Below are 18290 nucleotides of genomic sequence, written 5' to 3'. Positions count from 1 at the left end.
GATTTATGAAGTGATACAGAGATATATCCATAATCCCCTGTAGCAAAACCTTTGACTTATATTTCAACAACTAATGCATTAACATAATATTAATAAGCAAAAATCTATGAAAGCAAATGTATTCAGAAGCAACATATTGTCAAATGTTGTTCTAGAGCAACAAAAAGCCGTATAACATGTACACAAATCAAAATGATCTTGCTGCAAATAATTTGTTGTAACATTGACTTGCTTTATGGTTTTGACCCAATAATAGTTTTCTAGTATAGTATTTGTATATACTAATACAACTTTGTTCCTCTCACATTGTGTTCTTCTCTCTTTCTAAGTGACTCATGAGCCACCTGTAAAATAATACACTTAAATCGTTATTAGTATGGCTGCAGAAGAGCAACATAGCAGTGGCAGTGCGTGGGCGGGAGCTCTAATATGATTGGCTGAGGGACACTGTAAGCCTGAGTGGCAGCTCTTAATGGGAGCCCTGGAGAGGTAACCCAACAGCTGTGTGTTTGCAGCTAATGAGAGATGGGGGAGGAGTAAAGGATCACAGACGGGAAACACTGTGATAAACTCTTGCCTCAGAATGGCTGGGGAAGATAGGAAATCAAGTTTTCTCCGGAGGGGACGTTGCTCAAGGCTTTCCTTTGTTACAAAACCCGCGTTTGACTCATTGCTCCTGGTCCATTGCTTGTGTTTTAAGCAGTTATGATCACTGGCATCATCGTTGTGGAAGAAAGGAGGAGAATAACTGTGGCGTGGGATGGGTTTGCTCCCTGCTGAGCCATGCTGATTTATAGCCCACAGCAAAACCATTGTTTTTTCGTTTTTTTTGTAATTACACTGTTGCAATTTTTAAACAGATGATGTTAGTTAATCCAAATGTACACCAACAGCATTTCCATTGTCTCCAATCGCAGAAAAAAGGAAGAAGCAACAATAGGCCTATAATGTGCTTTCCTCAGACTTCAATGTTATCATTCAATTTCCCTCCTAATTCCCTCAGCTAAACAGTGTTATTTCCCCTCCTTATTATAACCGCCTGAGGGTGGCGCCAAATGAATAAATAGTGGCAGCACCAGCTTCCATTTTAGGGCCATTCATTTTGCTACATGGAATGCATATCAACAAGTAAACTGTCAGTGCTACCTGTTACATCACGTTTGGACACCTTTGTGTATGTTTTGTAGCAGGGGTTGGTTTTTGCAGCAGCAGTGTAACACACGCACACAGACTGCAGGAATATTCTCCAAGGTTGCATTGAATTCGCCCCATTTGAGGTGACCCAGTTTGATGAGATCTTAAACTGTTGGAAATCACACAATTTCGTGGTAGGCAGCCCGGGCATAATGTGATGTTGAGTGTGAAGTTGCTGTGTGCTGCGGTGGATGAGAGCCCCACCTCCTCCCACGCTCTGATGAGTAGGAAGAGAGATAGGGAGAGAGGGGAGAAACTAACGGAGCCACAGCATCTCCACACTTGCTCTCTGGAAATGCTTCAGATTGGCTTCTTGTTTTAGGGTTGGTAAGCTTATTCCGTTGCACAAGAAAATAAATACAAATAACAGTCGTTCAGACATCCAGTGCGTCCTTAGTTCTCACATCAGAGGAAGCGCTCTGGAAACTTGGAGCAAAGCGATGCGCCACCGGGTGCGTATCTTGGCAGGAATCAGTTCTTAAGGATTGGGAAATAGCACACAGCGGGCTATCCCTGTGGAATGATTGACCCCGCGTTTTCCAGTTCTATCTTAATATTAAAAAATATATCGATCAGCTCATAACTTCTAATATTTTCCACGGACAGAATTCTACCGGGACGACACGGAATCCGGTGATTTTTTTGGAAGTTGCAAATTGCTGTGAGTGGATTTTGATGCTGCTGAAGTTATTCTGATGTGACGGAGGTTTGAGGGTGAGACACCTGCCTCTGGGATCACCGGCGGACACATCGACTGCGGACAGATCGGCGACGCGCTCATAGAGAAGTCTCTGGCTCAGGTAATGACTGCGAATTAACGGAGAAAGTTGTCGCGATTAGTCGATTTTGTCTAGAATTTTTGCACCAGGGAAGTTTCCTTCTGAAAAGACTCCTAATACAACGCAGCCCATTATGTCAAACGGACTGTTTTTTTCCTACAACAAGTTGTCACAGGCGAGCTCTGTGTTACAGGTTGATGGACAGATATATGTCAGCCACAGTAACGATGCCCTGCTTGATTAAAAACGCATATAAATCGAGTAGAGTTCTAGCCTCCTTGCGTAATGGCATTAAGTCATTATCATATATCATTGCACTTCACCCACGCTTTAATATGATGTGTGCTGGCAATCGTCTAATTGCATCTCATATCATGATTCCTTGAACAATCTGATCCATTCGCATCATTCCTTCTTCGCAAACATCACTAATTATCTTCTTTATTTGGAGTATTTTGTTTTCCATTCTGACGCACAGGCAACTCATCGCCCGTATTTTCTGTATGGAGAGACACTCGCGCATATAATTGAAGTGGGGGGTGAAAAAATAAATCTTTGATCAGCGCATCCGCACGGGTAATCTCTCCCCCCCACCCACCCACATCCGCTGAGAGTCTGGGGTGTTGTTTCTCGCCACTCCATCGACCACCAGGCACATTTGTAATAGTCTGCTCCGCGTACTGATGCAGGTCTAAGTTCCCCCACACACTGGAGGCTAAGTTGCCGGTAAAACAGAGCATCAAAACAGGCCTAAATTACCCAATTGTGCCCCGTATCTGACAGCCTGCCTATGAGACATAAAACTGATAAATGTGAGGGTGGAAGTCGGTCGATTATGAAGCAGTCGTGGGAGATGGGAGTTTGGAAAAAGACAGACTTAATTGTTAGTTCTGCCAATAATTCTTACGGACAAGTAGCCTTCTATCTATCTAAAAAAAGTGCAAGATTATGCCTTTAAATGTCCTGTTGTGAAACCAAAAGATAATCATTTTAATATGATATAAAACAGAGAAATTCAGAAACATCCATATGTGAAAGGCAGAAACCAGCATTTTCTGCAATTTTTCATGAAAAATATCTTATCTATCTATCTATCTATCTATCTATCTATCTATCTATGGCTGTCAGTTCCATTTCCTCTATTTTCCCCCTTTTTCTAATTTTGTTTCCCTTGCCATAGTTGATCAATGGTGAACTTTACACATGTCCTTTCCTCTAGTAAAGGAACATGGTTCAATTACATGCATTGTGTCATGTAAGCCCATCTGTTTGGTAAACAATTCATCGAAAGGTCACCAGCAGGGTTTTCTGACATGACTGATCAAACTGTTATTTGAACTTGAGAGCGTAGACCTGTTACAAATAATTCAAAAGCAGAGAATACTGAATCAGGTTATAATGAAATGCATAGCCTGAAAAGGAATACAAAGTATAGGACCTACATCTATAGTTGTAAGAATAAGACAATAGTTGATCAGTGGGCATTTCAATGAAAAGTTACTACATATTTCATTAACTTGGCAGAAAATCCTGGTTACAGCCTGTCTAATGTGGATATTTTTTTATTTCTCTATCATACCAAACGGATTATCTTCTGGTTCCACAACAAGACATGTAAAGGCATCAACTTGGATTTGCACTTTCTGACAATTTATAGATTAATCTAGAAAATAATAAGTCTGCAGTAAGTTGAGTCAACTGTTGCAGGTCTATACATTTCCCTCTTATGTCGTAATGTCTGAATGCAACCTCCTTGATCTAAGTGCATTTAATGGCATTCTTTGTGGAGCAACCCACATGAATAGCTAAAGACTCCTGCCCTTAGCAGGTGTTTCCACCCAAAGGCTATTCCTTTCTCATTACCAACAGCCAGGGTTTACTGTCTCTAGGAGTGCGCAGTGTAACATTTTGCAGTAAATTCTTTTGGAAGATCAGCTGTAAGGGGACCTAAGCTGTGATACTAGCCATCATAAATCATGCTGGTGGGAGGGTAATGGGTTTTACCTGTTATACTAGCTAAAGGCGCAGAGTCAGCCAATACATCAAATCACCTCAGTTGAGAAAATCATTAAATCATCCGTTATCTTTTCGCACACTACCACAGCTCGGAAGAGCAGATCTTACAGACATTCATGAGCTTGATCTGTGACCAAGTAACAGGTGACAGTTCAGATTCTACAGAGGAACAAAAAGCTGCTGCCGCACTCTAATCATTTTCTTTGACATTATTATTAATTTGCAATTATACCTCAGTTGATTCTACCCGTGAGTCATTTCCGATGTACCTGTGGAGCGGCCAACTTAAAGAGCAAGTGTCACCCAGTCAGTCACTGAGTTGACTCAGTCAGTAGATAGTCTGTCTCTATGGTAACCAGGATGGGCGCACATGCTCTGCAACACAATTATACCGTTCATTCTTTTTAGTTACCTTAAATTATGACAATATACTAACATGTATGCAGCCACACACAAATATTGAGTTACTTATTATGTAACTATTCTAAATATCTGATGGATCTTATTATCATTATTTTATCCCCTTCAGCACCTAAACATATGGATTGCAAATCATTTAGCTTTACAAAAAAATTGTGAAATGCTCATAAAATAAATATACAATGTTGTGGCAGTAAAATAACTGTATAAATACAGGATGCTTGCCAACTTAGACACACAACATTACTTTTAAATAAATAATCAGTTTTCAACTTTTCATAACTGAGCAAATATCATGTTAAAATTGCACTTTGGTTTTTGACAACACCCGAGTGCCTGCATCCAAGAATGTAGCCAAGGAATATAAAACAAACTGCATATTTGTTTATAGCTGTAAATATTTATCATTTTCATATATATTTCATGTCACTTTAAACTTGTTCATGTTCAAGTTGCTAATGAAAAGAGAAAATACTTTACCTATATCGTAATATTTTGGCCATATTGTGCTATTCTTAATTATTAACATTAATAATTGATGTCATATCAAAACTGTATCTGGTCAATACAACTAGTAAGTAGCAAGACATGATAACCAAACTGCTATAAAGATTCAATGAATTCATGTATCCAACAACTTCATCAATCATAGCATTAAATGATTAAAATGCAACGTCAACCTCATTTTTCTTGTTCCTTCTAACTTTTAAAAGTCAACATACCCAAAGACTGTTTGAAAACTGCCGGTGGTGCAAAAGGATTTTTTGCAAAACACATGTGGAGCAGTTTTGGAGGGAAGTTTTGAAATTTAGAGTGAATGAAAATGACCCTGCAGGTGCAGATATTTCTGAGTCGTACACTGACCAACATGCAAACAGATGGTGGAGGAGTGTGTTTGTAAGCCAAGACGGAACTAGTTTTTCAGAGGTCATTCTTATGGCTGGGTTCAGCCCCCCTTGCTTCATTAAGTCAGAAAACGTTTCTCTCTTGGGAATGGCAAAATGTGTAGGGTCAGTGATTGTAGACTTGTAGAAATTGAAATGTTCCCTTCCACCGTGGGGTCAGCTGGGTGGTGTACTGTGTGTGGGCTCCAGGTGAGAGTCAATCAGACCTTGCCGTTTGACTGATGTTTAGCTGCCAGAGAAGTCTTTCACCATCTCCTCTGTGAGGAGCACAGCACTGGCACTGAGCCTTCGGGGAGAGCTGGGGGGATAGAGGATAGCAGGCAGTTGCTAGCAGGAATTTGGGAGATCAATGTCATTCAAAATGGCAGTGGAGGAAATGAATAGATATGAGGTGACGTCCTTATTTCTGCTTCCGCCGGTGAACCTCCCAAATGTTCTGATTGTGAATTCTTATTTTGTCCAAAAAGAACCCCAAAATGTATATAAACAACATTAATCCCAGCAAGTAATGTTGGTAAAGGTGGAAAAAGCTCTGTTAGGATTAGGGTTAGTTTCAGAACTTCTGAATAATTGGGATGTTGCAATATACCTTTATTATTATGATATTGGTCTTATTACAAACATTACATTATGATATAATTTAAATAATAAACATGGTAATATCATGTAAATAATCAAGATTAAAAAATGAAAAAGCACATAATAAACCAAGATTAAGATGAATTTGACTGAGCAGAGTATTTTTCTATACATATCCCGGTAATATTGTCACCATGAATTCTATTAGCCTCGATAAGGGTGTAGTATACATCTGTAATTTGTCCTGGTTTTAATGGTAAACCCGGCCAGTAAACACATTGTTTTCCCTTAAATAAAACAGTTGAACAGTTGTTGTCAATCACATCACTATATTTCAGTGAAATTTGACAGTGACAGCAATCTTCCAGGCACAGTATGCAGGAGTGGGAATAATTTCCCCCGCTCTCTTATAGCCGTGCTTATCTATAGAGGTCGATGGCAGGTGAAGGGGTATGCTCGGGTAAATTTCTCCCGCAGGTTGTAAGTCTGTAGGGTGATGGCCATGCTGAGAAGGAGCGATGACCCACAGACTCTCTGGTCTAGTCTTGCATTAGACCTGTGTCCCCAGATGGTCTTTATAGGCTTGGTTTTGGCAAGGGAAGAGTTCTTTCCGCGTGGCGGCCCGTAGGGGTCGTAAACTTCATTGTTGAGTAGTTTTGCTTTGACTGCATTCTTTGTTTCAAAGTTTTCAGAGAAGATACAGCAAATGGAGGACCCATCAGACAGTTTGAGTCTTTGAAAGTCCACCTCCATACTGTGGTACAGGCTGCCTTTAGTTTTCCTCTAGGTTGGAACCATCTGGACCATTGCATGATCACAGCGTGAGGCATGGTGTGAATGCTGCTTCACTGGTAGAGTTAAAGTGTTCTCCTCAGTACGAGTGGATGCGTTGATTTTATTTAGATCGAATTTTCCTCAGAATATCTGTTGCTCTTTTCTGTGCAGCTCAGTGTGTTTGTGCAGGAGGTTTTTTGCAGTGCACAGAGCTTATAGGAATTACAGTATGAGCCCTTTAGGCCGTGCAGAGCCCTAATAGCTCTGCGTAAAGGAAGTACAGTGTGCTGCACTCATTCAACTAGTAGTACAGCGGGGGTCATCCAAGAATTAGCCAAGTAGATTGTCCTGTGGTGTAGCTACCACAAAGTACATTAGCTGGAAGTTTTTGTTATAATTATATTGTGTTTATTATTTATAATTCAATTTACGAACAGAGAGGTTTCTGCAGTGATTCTGTCAGCAGAGTAAGTTTATAATAGACAAGGGGATTTTACTTAGCAATTCCTGAGGATTTCAGTGTTGGGATGCCTGATCCAGTGCAAGTATCTGCACCACACTGGTATTCTAAAGCCCCTTTCCCATTAGATAAAAAAACTCTCTGACACCCACTAACATCTGTTCAGTGGGAAAGGTTGTAATCGACATCCTATCCCAGTAGTCACTGGTATGTATCGGCTCCAGCTACAATCGACAGTGATGGATTTTCACACTTTTTCCCGCTCAATGCAATGATGCACTTTTAAATTAATATATAATAGAACTTAAGGCAATCATTATAATATAGTTGCATACAAAAACTACAGAAAGCATGCTTTCCTGAAAGCCACCAGAATCCATTGTTGGAAACAGTATTTTTACCACGCTGTTTATCGTAAAACGCACTTTCAACCATATATACTGTAACTCATAGGAAACTAATCCAAACGTTCATTTTTAGTCTTACAGCTGTTAAGGAAAAGCTAAGAGAATGTTGCAATTGGCATACTCATCTACTGGCAATGGGAAAGGAGTTTACTGCCTAATTTAAGTGGGTTTTCAATGTTTATGCACACATTTTGGTCGAAAAGGAGTATAGTTGTACAGTTAAGTCCTTACAAAAGGAGTGTTTGGAGTGGTTAAGCAGAACTGATATATCAAAGACACATTGAACACACTGGAAAAGCTAACTTCTTCTCATTTTATGCTGAGTTATGTTTTGTGATTTGCCTGAATCAGCTAGTAGTCTTGTGGGTCTACCACACCATCTGGGATGGCAGATGATAACCAGGTTTTTTTGAGGATAAAACGCTGAGATGCAGGAAATGACATTCCTTGTTGTATTCAGCTGCTTTCATTCATCCATTTTGCTGCTCAGGTAGGGGACTCTTGCGAGACTTGCAGTAGTCAATGTTGAGAAATCTCAGCACATCATATGTTCCCCTTCGCCACCGCCATGCTTTGAGATGAAGGAAAACATGCTGTCAAGCTTTTGATAAAATATTTGTGAGATAGAAGCCCATGTGCACGGTGTCAGTAATATTCACCCGATAAGAGATGCTCACTGGGTGATGGCAAAATGCGTATTTCACAGATAACATTCATTTTAATGTCAATGTAAACAAAGAAAAAAGAACACCAATTCACCGTGGCTGCCAGGCACGGTGCCATCTGGAAGACAGGCATGAGGCCAACTGGAAGACATTAAGTCATGAGTGTCATCAACCATAACAATCATGTCACTATCAAAGCACGCCTATTCATTCTAGAAGTGGCTGTAATGGTAGGGGGACAGTTACAGCAAAACAAATGTTACAACCTTTATTAAGGTTTTCATATAGAAATGGTCATTTTATGGGTAAAACATTTAGCAATCTTGAAATCAGTATACAAAAAGAGACAGGGAAAATATAATAAGTGATCATTGTCCAATGTTAACTTTCAGTTTTTTAGTAGCACTTGGATGTATCCCCTGATTATGTTTTTACTCCTGCCTGCCTTTTTTTCCCGTTTACACTTGAACACACAGAATGCACACTCACCGTTCACGGCACATTGACTCGAGGCTCCCCCTGCAAATGTAAAAAGGGACACATCGATAACTGGACAATTAGTGCATCAATAACCTGCACTTCCAATTTTAATGTATTCAAAAGGAATTGGATTTCTCATTGGTTTTCTGTATATTTGTTTTCTGCTGTCTCGCTTAGTACACATTTGCTTTGCTCCTCTCTGCAACATTGTTTCATGTGAGGAGATGCAGAATGTATTTGAGCTCACAATAACACCATCTGACCATGTGTATTTCTATCTTTCTCACAAGCACACAAACTAAGGCTGCACTGATCTTCGCTTATCTTTCCCCAAGGGTCCCTCAGGGAACTGGCTGATTTTCGATCCAGAACCTGTACTCCTTTTTATTCTCTTTAAATTATTCTATGTGAACTGCAACACACATGTATTTGTATCTACGTGGTGATGTAGACGCTCACAAACGTGCCCAAACACACACTATAAACTGGTGGCCATTACTACGCTTTCCTGAGAACCCAAACGTCTGCTCTCTTTTAAATTAACAATAGAACTCTACACACAGGGAGACAAAAATAATTGTATTCTAAAATCGACGTAGCATGAACACACCCCGTATTCTTTAGCTGGAGGGAATACAGATCAAAGAAGACGCTAAAATAATGGGTTGTAATTACGGCGTTGAAAGGTTCAAAATCAAACATAATGATACAATGTTTGAGTTAGCCAGTAGCAATAGAGCGCAGATGGAGAATTCTGCATTGTTTCAACCTGCATGTGATAGTAGTTGCTTAGTCTACACACAAATACCTGTTCTCTATACCTCTCTTAGAAGGCAAGCCCTCGTTGTTAGAGGCCTCCTGTAATGAAAACGATCAATCGCCTTCATCAATGGACACTATATTGGCAAGTTTGTAAGGTTTCATGTGTGAGGGTTTTTTTTTTTACCATCGGTTCCTTTTAAGCAACATTTCTTCCCCGCTCAATGTCTACAGTAGGAGTGTAATACCAAAATAATGAGTCTCTTAGGCAATTTGATTTTGTAGTACACTTTTATTTGATTACGCAGCTGAAACAATGCAATCCACACCGGCCCTCGAGTTTGTTGTGTGTGTGTAAGCTCACAAGATACAATTTCTTGTTCCTACTGTAATTTACACGGAATTTTTTTAAGGCTGAGATATTCATTGAAGTTATTGAAGCTCTGGGACAGAAATGAAACCAAGCCGGGAAATAGTCATCATGCCTCTTTTCCCTTTCTTGTTATTATTGTCTAATTATTATAAATCTGTTGCAGATTTTTCTGTTATAATAAAGAAAATACACTAAATATATTTTTTCTTTACCGACCGCATGTATCTGTCTGGTTTTAATAACCTGTTGATGTGAGTTCCTTGCCTTTATGTAAATATAAAAGTTCAGCAAATGTTTCACCAGGTATTTAATAGCTTAATCCGAACCAAAAGAGACAACATTTTGACCGAAATACTCTTTGTCATTTTACAGGCAGATCTTCTGATGACCTAATGGAACCAAATGTACGACTAGTGCTGTTGTGGGTCCTGGTGCTGCACTGTGGTTCTGCTGAGGGTGGCATCATGTACAGGGTCCAGGAGGAGCAGCCCCCCAACACTCTGATTGGTAGCCTGGCAGCAGACCAGGGCCTACCAGACTCAGGCCATCTCTACAAGCTGGAGGTCGGGGCACCCTACCTACGTGTTGATGGGAAGACGGGGGACATTTTCACCACCGAGATACCCATAGACAGAGAGACCCTGAGGGACTGTCGAACCCTGGTTAAGGGTAAGCCTTGCTACCTTGAATTTGAAGTATCGGTGACGGACCTGATACAAAACCAGAGCCCACGACTGATTGAAGGACGCATTGAGGTACAGGACATAAATGACAACACTCCACAATTTCCCTCTTCTGTCCTCACCATCTCAGTCCCTGAAAACACAATCATGGGGGCGCTATTCTCCATACCTCTGGCTACTGACAGGGACTCAGACAGGAATGGGGTGGCGGATTATGCTCTGACTGCAGGGCCAGATGCAGCAACCCTATTTGGCTTACAGGTGGCTGACGACAGGGGGGGGAAGCTCCCGCAGCTTATTGTCCTGGGCAACCTAGATCGCGAGTTAAAGGATTCCTATGACCTCACCATCAAGGCAATGGATGGAGGAAATCCACAGCGCTACAGCAGTGCTCTGCTGAGAGTGGTAGTCACTGATGCCAACGACAACTCTCCCAAGTTTGAAAGGTCCACGTATGAGGCGGAAGTGTCCGAAAACAGTCCACCGGGGCACTCTGTGTTGCAGGTAAGATTTGGCAGCATATAAACTTGACTTCAAGAACTTATTTTCTTTCAAATAAGAAATTGAAATTGCAAAGAAAATTGTTTTTGCTGCTTGATGTACTATATTCAGCAACTAAGAAACACAGACTCAAAGAAAGAAACACTCAATAATACATAATGAAATACACAATTTATCAAGATGTTTTTGAAAAATGAGTCTGTGCGTCATGTTTCTGCAGTGCTTATTCCTCAGATACAGAACTCTATTGAACATTCTATTCAAAGAGAGATATTGTATTCTGCCATTGTGCTTTAAAATACTTAAAAGTAGCCCTACAACTCTGAATGTTCAAAATGTTCTTGGGAATCAAAGGTCCAAACTTAGTTCTTGTCAACAGATAATCATATTCACATTTAACAAATATGTTATTTATAAGTTGTTTCAATCCCATTACTCGTATGTGCATTTTGATATTTGTATAACACAATATACAATTATGTATATACAGGTAATTAAGCTGCATATTGTTTTTTGTGCTATTATACTTACATGAAAATAATTAGAGATACACAATGACTGTACTCAAAGAGTGTATGATTTGTTCTGCTTACCACTGGGAACTTGTACCAACTGTCATGAAAGAAAAAGCAGCCCTTATATTTGGTAACACTTTATTTTGATAGTCCAGAGTTAACACTCTATAAGTCATCAGTTGACATTCAACAACACTGTTTCAACAGACAAGTAACATGCATTCAACTAACTGCCAGTAGAATGTAAGGTACATCTCAAGTGTTGATCTATAGATTTTACAAAAAGTCTCTGTTGACTGTCAACATGTTTTTTGCAACAGGTTATTAACTGATATTCAACCTTACTATCTGTAGATTGTGTCAACATCTTCAAAATTGACAATCAACTACTCAAAATCAATCTGTCAGTTGAAAGTCAACAGGGTCATGTCGACTATCTGTTGAGAGTCAAGATGTCAACTAAAGATGACATTAACCATTAGTTGATGATCAACAGAAAAGCAACTTTAGAGTTTAGTTGATTATTACATTAAGCATTAATAATAGTAATACATTTAATTTCAAAGCGCTTTTTCAGGTGCTCAAAGACGCTTTACAGTGGTGATAAAACAAGATAAAATAGAATAAAACATATTAAAACAGCAACACAACATAATTCACAAATTAAAAGCCAATCTGAAGAGGTGTGTTTTGGTCAGTGTTTTGAAAGTGGGGGGGTCTTTTCTATTCCCTATTTCTGTAATAAAGGGAAGGGTGGGGGGGTTGGAAGACCCATCAAAAGCACAGAGGAAGGGCAATAATAAAACATGCCTAAATAAAGCTGTTCACTTGCTGTGCTTTGAAGTGATCAGGCACCTGTTGATTAATTTATTCATTCATTCATTGACCAATGATTAGTAGAGAAAATCCTACACGGACTTCCTTTAATTCAACCACACAGCGCTGCACATTAATCACGCCTTTAACCACAGAATTCCTTTCATTTCAGGTCAAAGCAAATGACTCTGACATGGGCCCTAATGGAGAAATTGAGTACACCCTTCACCAAGCACTAGACCCAGTGTCGACACTCTTACGAATTGACCGGTCCACCGGCATTATCTACGTTAAAGGATCCCTTGACAGGGAAGAAATCAGCAGCTTGTCTTTCTATGTGGTGGCGAGGGATAAGGGTCCACAACCTAAAAGCTCAAAGACATTTGTTACAATTGAGGTGACTGACCAAAATGACAACGCCCCAGTTGTGGAGATTCGTGGAATTGGTCTTGTGACACACAGCGAAGGAGTGGCCAACATTTCAGAGGACATGCCAGTTGGAACCGCTGTTGCTTTAGTGCAAGTGTCTGACAAGGATGAGGGAGAAAACGCTATGGTCACTTGTGTAGTCGCAGGAGATGTGCCGTTCCAGCTTCGCCCTGCCAGCGACTCATCCATTGACAGTAAGAGGAAGTATTTCCTACAGACAACCACTCCCCTGGACTACGAGAGGATTAGGGATTACCGAGTCGAGATTGTCGCTGTTGATTCTGGAAATCCGGCCCTCTCTAGCCAAAATTCTCTGAAGGTGCAGGTGACTGATGTGAACGACAACTCTCCAATATTCTCCCCAACATTGTTTGAGGTCGATTTTGCCGAAGAAAACCAACCAGGGGAGAAGGTTTTGGATGTTATAGCTTCAGATGCTGACAGTGGCACTAACGCTGAACTCCTTTATAGTATTGTGGCAGACTCATCCATCAAAGGTCTGTTTGAGATTGATCCAAATACGGGCACAGTAAGAGCCCGAAGCCCCCTTGATCGTGAGCATAAAGAACGCTACGAGTTCCGGGTCACGGCAGCCGATAAAGGGTCACCTGTTCATAAAGGGACAGCAACTGTTGTAATAAACGTCCTTGACCGCAACGACAATGACCCCAAGTTCATGCTGAGTGGCTACAGCTTTTCTGTTTTGGAGAACATGCCTCCTCTCAGTCCAGTTGGCATGGTGACAGTCCTGGATGTGGACAAAGGGGAGAACGCCCTAATTGATCTGTCTGTAGAGCCTGATGGAGGAAAGTTTGTCGTTCAAAATGGAACAGGCACCATTCTTTCAAGCATCTCGTTTGACAGGGAGAAAGAAAGCAGCTATACTTTCCGTCTTAAAGCAGTGGATGGAGGAGAGCCCCCTCGGTCTTCATATGTGGCCGTCACGATCAATGTACTGGATGAAAATGACAACAACCCTGTGGTTACCAAACCCTCCAATTCCTCCTTCAGGCGTTTGTCACCTCTAGCTTCCCCAGATAGCCACGTTGAGATAGTGGAAGCCGAAGACCTGGATAGTGGGCCCAATGCCGAGCTGGTGTTCAGTATTTCTGGCGGAAACCCTTACCAGTTATTCCGCATTTCACCGTCCAGTGGGGAGATCACTCTAGCAAAAGAAATGACCCGAAAACATGGCGGCCTACATCGCCTAGTAGTGCGAGTGAGTGACAGGGGGAAGCCTGCACGTCATGCCACTGCCCTGGTCCACATTTATGTCAATGACACCATCTCAAATGTCAGCTTAGTGGAGGCTCTAGTAGGACACAGTCTTTACACTCCACTGGAAAGGGACATTGCTGGTGATCCTGACTATGGTTTCGCTGCACAGCGTAGTAATATTTTGTTTGGAAGCCTTGCCGGAGTGGCAGGTGTTGTCATGTTGATCCTGGTGGTGGTATTTATCCGACACCGCATCCAGAGAGAAACTAAGAGTGGGTATCAGGCTGGCAAGAAGGAAACAAAAGACTTATATGCGCCCAAACAAGCACCAAAAAATGCCAAAGGCAAACGAGGAAGGAAAGGAAAGCCCCAAAAGTCCCCAAAACCACTCGGGGAAGATGAAGAAGTCAGCCTTCAAAAGAGTCTCAAGTTCAACCTCGATGGAGTGAATGATAGCCCCAGGATACACCTGCCCTTAACATATTCTCCAGGAAGCCCTGATATAGGCAGGCACTACCGCTCCAACTCCCCCTTACCCTCCATCCAGCTGCAGGCCCAATCCCCTTCAGCCTCACAGAAGCACCAGGCTGTCCAGGACCTTCCTGCCGCCAACACCTTTGTAGGAACCGGAGGAGACGACAACTCTACCGGCTCCGACCAGTACTCAGACTACAGCTACAAGACCAGCCAGATGAAGTACAGCAACAAACAGGTAAGAACATGACTCACAAAAGCTGCTGTGTAAGTGTTAGAAAGTGTGTCTTATTGTGTTAGGATTTGACGAGAGATAATTAACTTTAAGAAATCACAAACATTAATCATCTTGTTGCAAACATTGTAATACATCTGATAGAATGAACAACTTATACTATATGAAATGCTATACAGTAACATGTCAAGATCTACTTGAAAAGACAATAACATGATCTCATACATGAAATGTGTTACCGTCCTTTCATCCTAATTAAAAAAATGTGTTCTCTGCAGAACAGTACATACTGTGTGTCGTGGCAGATTAAGGAACATATATACTCCCATTAAAAAAATATACAACTTGTTAAAAATTAATTAAATACTTCCCTTTTGAGTTGGCAGAAAGGGAAGTATGGACGACCATAGTATTCTTTAGGGAAGAATGTTATTATGATCCAGTTATAGATATAATGATCAATTTGTTCTCTTATATTAAGTGCAGTGAAAGGCTGCCATAATAGTTTTTACTGTTTTTGCTCCAATGTAACATCTCTGGAGGGTGACATTTGATACACTGGAAAGAGTAAGTTGCTGCACATATTAACTTCAAGTTTGTGGTCAAATGTTGCACTTCGACAGAAAACTTTGATGGCCCTCCATATTTGTTTGCATGGGGTTGTCAGTGCAGTTGAGCAGGGATGGTCCATTTCTCAGTAGCTTGCTTCGGCTCTTCTGCCTGACCTCTGGTGCTCTGATCTCAGCGGGTCACTTGCTACACTTATCTCTCTGCTCCTTATGCTCTTATCTCCTCTTATCTGGACAACATTTGGCAAGACCCGAATCGCCATGGAAACAGAAATATTAATAGACTCAGAGGGGATTATGAGAGAAAAAATGGTGGAGTCTAGGGATACAAAGCTATTGTGTCTCTAGGTTTCTGTGTCATCTGCAAGTGCGTGCATGTGCGTCTTGGACTAGACACGTGTAGATTTGTATTGGTGTGTGTTTCTTAAAGCAGACTGCCGTCATACTATTATCTTTAAATAATAAATATTGTTATTCCATCAGTTTTTTCAGATAGCTATACACTATTGACATTTAGCTCCCTTTTTCCCGTAATTACTGTATTAAACTTCCAATTTACTTAAGAAAATAATCCAGTAGGTAAAAAGGAGGTAGTTTAAAACAACTTCAAAGAACACCCAAATCCAAAGACTGCCTACTTCAAAGGCATTCATTCTCAAACAAACATGCTGCATCCACAATCAGTATCCTAATGTGACTGATAGTTCTCGCCACCGCTGAGTGAAAACTGAATTATTTGTGAATCACACAATAATGACAAGCTCTAACAGTGCAATATTCTTGTTGCTACAGGGCCACATTTTATGGAAAGAAATATTTGACAGTGATGTAAACAATTCATTTTCATCCAAGACAAGTTGACATCGGCTTTCAAGATGCTTTCATATATCAAATCACAGTGTCATGCACACAAAACTGTTTGACATTCTCCTAGGGCTTTGCAGATAAAGTTTGACACATGGAAAAAAATTAGCAAAAATAGAAGTGGAAAATATGCCACCGGGTGCTGAACATGTGTAGGTGACACTTTTTTTTTGGAGATATCTTCAGAGCCACTATCACAGTTGGCTGGTTGGTGATTTCAGCAGATGCTTGCTGACAGCTTAGGTGATCACAAGCCTTTGTGGGTGGAGTCAGTTTATAGAACAGTCACCACTGTCTCCTTGATGGACAACATAAGGGACCAAAATGACTGCAAGCCACGGGGTGTGTCTGGGTATTTGTGTGTAGTGCCAATCTCTGTGTTTGTGTGTAGATTCACCGCTCAGTAATAGACTGTTAATTGTAACTGTGGCACAGATGTACGCTCGCAGCTCTTGACAGTGTTTGTGGTTTCTCAATATGATAACATTAATGCGTATGAGACAGATCTCAAGTGATTGACAGGCAGTGTAAAAAACATGGACAGATGTTGAAGCTCATGTGACACACCTCAGCAGATGCTGTCTCATGTATGGCATCCCCTCTTACATCAGGAAGAACAGATTGACCAAAATATATAATTAAAGTTTCTGCCAAGTGATGTGACAGATGTAGAGTGGTGCCCTTGCTTTAATTAACTGTGCTACACTTGACAATGGCTTTTCATTGGGAATTTGGTCAGGTGTCTGTGTTTCTACTAAACCGCTTCATGTCTAAATGTATCTGCCAGAATGTTTATAGATTATGTTCACATGGAATATAAATAGCCTTTCTAGTCAAACTTTTTTGTACTTTACCGTTTAGCTTTGTAACTATCTGCAGCCTTGGCTTTACTCCAACTCCCTAAATAGTAATCCATAAATGGGTGGAAAGAAGTTTAAATTAAAGGTGGGGTAGGTAATTTTGGAGAAACCAGCTCGAGTTCGCTAGAATTTGAAAATACACAGCCGGAAAAAATCTGCCACTTCCTTACAGAGCCCCTCCTCCAACACACAAGAACGTGCACATGACCAATGAGGGCATGAGATAAGTTTGTGCCCAGATGGAAGGCTGACAGGCAGGTAGGCTGTTAAGAGCATTCCATGGAATATAACAAAAAGTGTATCTCGAGCTGGTTTCTCAAACTTACCTACCCCATCTTTAAGACACTTATATTTTGTACATTATTAAAGATGGGGATGTTTTGCACAATGATGCACCTACGGGTGTAGGTTCAACTGAAAATAGGTTCAGGGTTAGGGTTGGACATGATTTAATTAGGGCTTAGGTTAAGTGTACGGACTAGTGCAACACACTTTACAAAAAGAACCCTCTTTGCAGGGTTGTAGTATTTAAGATCCGGCTTGGTCTGGAGAACCTCTTTTTGCTGGGATATTCCTAAATTGCCTTTGCATTGATTTATATGTTAACACCATTACTGTGATTGGATGAAAAACTTTGCTTCAAACCAATTACTTGACTAATTTATCATTTTAAAATGTGGTTACTGTTATCGGCTGTCAGCACTCCCGCCCCCCCCCCCAACACACACCACAATACAGAAAATAGCATTGTTTTAAGTGGGTGGTAAAAAATAGAAAAGGAGTGTTGAGGAAAAATGGTTAAGTATATTTTTGCTTCTTAGGGCTTGTTAGTATTTGTTTGCTTGTTGAAAATGAAACATAACACCTGCACCAACCCCTTTGCAATGCCTTTTGATTATTTTACTTACATTTAAGTAAACATTTTTTACTTGAAATGTTGCAAGGTACACTCATACCTATATACATATGTATTAATAGCAATAATGAATATTTGTTTTGGGTGCTTTTTGGAGAATGTTGGTTATTTGATCAGGTCAATTTGAAGAGTTCCTTTGGTTTGCATGTTCCCTATTGATTGTAAGTTTGTCATGCATGATCTTTTCAAGGTCTTGACTCTCTCTGCTTTGGTCTTTTTCAGTCTAAAAACATCCAATGAATTAATTAATTAATCGGAGGACCTTTTCTTATTAGAGGAACATCCACACCTCTAAATGGTAGCCTTGATACCAGACTGGCTGAACAGCAGAACATATAAATATTGTATGATGTATGTCATGAAGAGTGGAGCAGGTGCACCCAAATGCAGGATGCTGCA

The 18290-nt window shown here is 40.6% G+C and overlaps 1 protein-coding gene across 1 annotated transcript in view; it reads left to right on the top strand.

Annotated features, from left to right (window-relative positions):
• Positions 1-1812: 1812 nt before the first annotated feature.
• Positions 1813-18290, top strand: part of pcdh1a (protocadherin 1a) — a 92501-nt gene continuing 76023 nt past the window's right edge. The window contains exons 1-3 of the mRNA XM_034113814.1: positions 1813-1994; positions 10184-10998; positions 12499-14685. Of these exons, the coding sequence (XP_033969705.1) occupies positions 10204-10998; positions 12499-14685 (2982 nt within the window). The 5' untranslated portion in view covers positions 1813-1994; positions 10184-10203. The remainder of the gene's footprint in view (positions 1995-10183; positions 10999-12498; positions 14686-18290) is intronic.

The sequence above is a fragment of the Trematomus bernacchii genome, unplaced genomic scaffold (genome assembly GCF_902827165.1).
Source record: "Trematomus bernacchii unplaced genomic scaffold, fTreBer1.1, whole genome shotgun sequence".
Classification (NCBI taxonomy): domain Eukaryota; kingdom Metazoa; phylum Chordata; class Actinopteri; order Perciformes; family Nototheniidae; genus Trematomus; species Trematomus bernacchii.
The sequence above is the reverse complement of the archived record's forward strand: the minus strand, read 5'-3'. Positions and strand labels throughout refer to the sequence as shown.